This window comes from Sinocyclocheilus grahami, unplaced genomic scaffold (assembly GCF_001515645.1).
Source record: "Sinocyclocheilus grahami isolate Dianchi unplaced genomic scaffold, SAMN03320097.WGS_v1.1 scaffold3109.1, whole genome shotgun sequence".
Taxonomy (NCBI): Eukaryota; Metazoa; Chordata; class Actinopteri; order Cypriniformes; family Cyprinidae; genus Sinocyclocheilus; species Sinocyclocheilus grahami.
The window spans coordinates 1564-5968 of NW_015508276.1; the positions used below are offsets into that span (position 1 = coordinate 1564).

The 4405-nt window shown below is 35.9% G+C and overlaps 1 protein-coding gene across 1 annotated transcript; it reads right to left on the reverse strand.

Annotated features, from left to right (window-relative positions):
- Positions 1 to 759: 759 nt before the first annotated feature.
- LOC107576007 (retinoschisin-like) lies at positions 760 to 4401 on the reverse strand (the record flags this gene model as incomplete). The annotated part of the gene is made up of 6 exons (XM_016262295.1): positions 760 to 1373; positions 1457 to 1652; positions 2318 to 2459; positions 3951 to 4071; positions 4149 to 4174; positions 4377 to 4401. Coding segments are annotated over 6 exons (663 nt in total), but the record flags the coding sequence as incomplete, so codon positions are not given.
- Between the last annotated feature and the right edge of the window lie 4 nt (positions 4402 to 4405).

A 4405-nucleotide genomic window follows, 5' to 3' on the forward strand; every position in this document is an offset into this window, starting at 1 on the left:
TGTTTGTTGACGTAAAGCCTAATTCATGGACACAGTAATTAATTTAGACATTGGGGGAAAATTTATTATTTATTTACTTATTTATTTTTGAGTGAAGTGAGAAACCTTTGGTAAGATGACCCCTTCTGAAATAGGGCAAAATACCCCTGAGGCATATTTAAGTTATTTTGAAATAATTATTAAATTTCAAACACATTTCAAACACACCCCCCCCTCCCCGTTTTATATATCATGTTTTTTATGTTTGTTGACGTAAAGCCTAATTCATGGACACAGTAATTAATTTAGACATTGGGGGAAAATTTATTATTTATTTACTTATTTTTAAGTGAAGTGAGAAACCTTTGGTAAGATGACCCCTTCTGAAATAGGGCAAAATACCCCTGAGGCATATTTAAGTTATTTTGAAATAATTATTAAATTTCAAACACATTTCAAACCCCCCCCCCCCCCCTTTTTTTAACATCACCTCTTGAGTATAATTAAATTATCTTATATACAAGTGAATCATTAAAAGCTATATCAGATGTATTTTTTTGAAATTAGATTACTTCATTTGAAATCAAATGTAAATTTAGTATTAGCAAATTAATTCTATTTCCTCTAATAATACATTGGATCATCCCATGCGTGTATTGATACACTAAGGGCCTTTACCACATGCCCCCCTTACTACAATTTTTTAAATATATTAATATTTGTTATATTTGATCATTTTTGTCCAACTTGAGAGTGAATAGATTATACAACCAAAGTATACAAGGTACACAGAGAGACTTCCTTTATTTAAAGGCATTGTTTCTCAGGTAAGTGCACAAACACAATTAAACAATGTAGGCTCATAGTAAATACAAAAAGGGATTTGGTCAAAACGGTGGGAATGAAACATGCTACATAACCATCACAAACCACATTAGAACACACAATAATACAACACTCCATGAGATCTCCCACCTCTCTCCAGATAAGCAAAACCTTTAAGTCTGATTTGCCAAAGCAACAAACTTCATATAATGAATACAACATAACATGAAAAAATGGCTTTATATGTAACATTGAACACAAATAAATGTAACACATGCTAATGATCATTTCTTACTTGAAAAATAAATGAATTGAGTGCAGTGATTGGGCAATGATATTCACTTTGGCATATTGTGACACAAGAAAAGAGGTGGAACAGGAAGTAGTTGGGTATGGCTTTGCTGACATGTTCCAGATCAGGTGCATTTATTCATGCAAAGTAGCAGCTCCATGCGGATGGCAATACGAGTGTGCCAGCCGAGAGGGAGGATGCGGATGTAACGTGCTACGATAGGTGGACGCAGCAGGTTCTGGACTGTGGAAGATCGGTCAGAGTTTCCATAGAACACCTGAGGAAAAAACAATATTTATGCAATACTTTAAAAGGAATAGCAATCCTTATTATTCCAGGATGGGCTGTTTGTCGTCTTACCCTGTTGTTTCCAGTTTGGTCTTTGTAGTAGATCCAGTTGAGCTTCTCATTGGTGCGGTACTGCATAGTGTACTTAGTAATCCACTCATCAGAGTCACAGCGGCCCTGGGTCAGGATACCAGAAACCACTTTGACCTCCTTCAGGTCAATCTGAAGCCACTGGTTGGTATCCTGGAATTTAGACAGCCAGGCACACCTAGGAGAGGAGAGAATAATCTATAAATACAAAAGAAAATCACAGATCGCATAGACCAAGGCTCCTTAAGATTGTTTCAATAATACTACACTAAAAGTTTGGGGTTTGTAAGATTTCTTAAAGTTTTTGAAAGAAGTCTCTTATGCTCTCAAAGGCTGCATTCATTTTATCAAAAATACAGTAAAACAGTAATACTGTAAACTATTACAATTTAATATAACTGTTTTCTATTTTAATACATTTTAAAATGTAATTTATCATGGCAAAGCTGAATATTCAGCAGCCATTACTCCAGTCTTCATTGACAAATGATAATTCAGAAATCATTACAATATTTAATGTCCTTGCTGAATAAAAGTAATAATTTATTTTAAAAATCATAATGATCCCAAAAGTTTAAACTGTAGTGTAATTCTTTATTTATATATATTTACAAGTTTTTTTGTAATATTATTTCAATGGTTATGAAAGAGTTTGAGATATGTGGAATCTGCAATCAAATCTGTAAATCTGTCAGTACTAAATAAATTCATACTTAAAAATCATGCTAATGCACATTAGCCTTATATAGTAAAAAAAAAAAAAATCCAATTGACACTTTTAACTGAAACTCATGACTTCTGTTTCAACAGCTGCCATAATTAGCAATATTTCAGAGAACTCACCCAAATCCTTGGTTGTTGAGCCTTGCTTTGCTTGGAACCCATGAGGAGAACCAGCCTGTGTACTCGTCTTCATTAGAGCAGCTGATCTGATCTGAAGTCACCGATCCTGCCTCGAAACCCAGGGGCTTATGGTAGGGACACTCTGGACAGTAAATTGAGAATGTGGTTAATATTTAGCTTTGCATATCATTTGAAGTAAAACTATAAATATGCACCTCTGTCAGTTTGGATCAAACCAGGCTTTCTGACTCTACAGGCAGTTCCAAATAACACAAATCTATGAACAGGAATATTCAACAAAAGCCTGCAGGATTTCTAAAATGTCTGACAGGGGGCTTAATGAAACATTAGTCACGCAAGCAGAGAGATTTCTTTGTTGTGTTGTGTTAAAGAGAAACGGACAAAGCATTAATCTGGCAGATCTGTAATTCCGTGCTTCCACTCTTCTGCTCGTGACTTCGCAATCCCAAAAGCTTTAGTTCCCCATAGTGAAAAATCAACATCCATTAAGACTTTAGGTTGACAGATGGTCACGTTCCACACTTAAGCTCCAGTCCTACAGCAGTGTTTTTACATAACAGTCCCACTTTTCCAGGATTTAGGATTGTTTTTTTGACATGCCAACTTCCGGTTTTGATCAAATCAAATGAAAATGAATGCATTCTGAATCAAAATCATGAATTCTCTTTAAAAAAAAATCTCTGCAAAATCAACACTTAACGAGAAAGTCCACCCTAAAAATTTAATTTAAATTTGCTCATCGTCATTTGAAGAATATCGGTAACCAAACAGTTTTGGTTCCCATTAACTTCCATGGTCAAAAACTACAATGGGAACTGCAACTCTTTGGTTCCCAACATTCTTGCACAGTAAGTCATTTAGATTTGGAATGACATAAATGATCTTAATTTTTTGGGTGAACGATTCCTTTTAATGGTCAATGCGGTTTGATTGGCAGGTCCTCTTCTAGTCTTGGTGATCTCGGGAACTCTCAACATAATGGGATTATGAACAAGCATCCGGTCCATCTCTGATTCTTGCTCAGTCTTTATTTTTTTCCTCAACTTTCCTCCCTTTCATTTGATTCTAACACATCAGTCTCTGAGGACTGAGAAAGCAAGCTGCTCTGTGTTAATGGAGCATGTCTGCCCTGTGGTGGTGTGCCAATGGCCCAGGTGAAGCTGCAACCAAATGATTAATGACTTTCTGTGCCACTGCAGGCGAGGGCTTGTCCGGGAGCCAGCTCATTCGCACATGTCCTGCCTTCTGTTTCCAAAGGGCACCAGCTAGCGCTAACTAAATCCATCCATCTCAGTTCCCAAAGAGTCAAATTTAGCACAAAGCCCCATTCACAAATTTCGCTCTCCTGACAAAACGGATTTGAGTTGTATTTGATTCACAATAAAGCCAATAAAAACAACACTATCTAGAAGAAAGCTGATTCATTATATATTTGTTTGACACATTGTGAACCAAAATACTTCATAGTGGCAGAGTGGAGTCCAAACCAGGACAAAGCCTACAAACCCTCACATTCAGGTTATGATAAGTGCTTATTACAGTTTAGAAAATAAAAAAACAATAATGTGATTCCTTGAATCCATATTTCTTAAAGTCTCTTTTCCTTTCTTACCTGGAATGCAGTCCATCTCCTGTCCCCTACTTGATGAAGAACCTTTGGAAAGCAACTTGCTAGAGGAATCACAGTCACACTTGCAGGTTTTCCCAGCCCATGTGTCGTTGCCCTCGCCATCCTAAGCACATATGAACATTGTCATCAATATTTCACTTTTAATTGTCTCTGGTATCAATATCAAATGCATTTAATTACCTCTTGCGCTTGCAGCCCAAAAAAAACTGGACAAAATGTGGAAGAGAAAAAGAGCAAGAAATTGTAATTCAGGTGTGATATCTTTTATTAACATTTAATATTCACTATCATCTTTATTTGAAGTTAACATTTTTTCTTTGTCTTTAATCAAGAATGAAATCTGATTAAATCCAAAATAAATCTGATTAAATTGAAAATTTCTGCTACTATTATGAAATTGACACATACCTTCGGACACCAGCAGGATGGCTAACAGT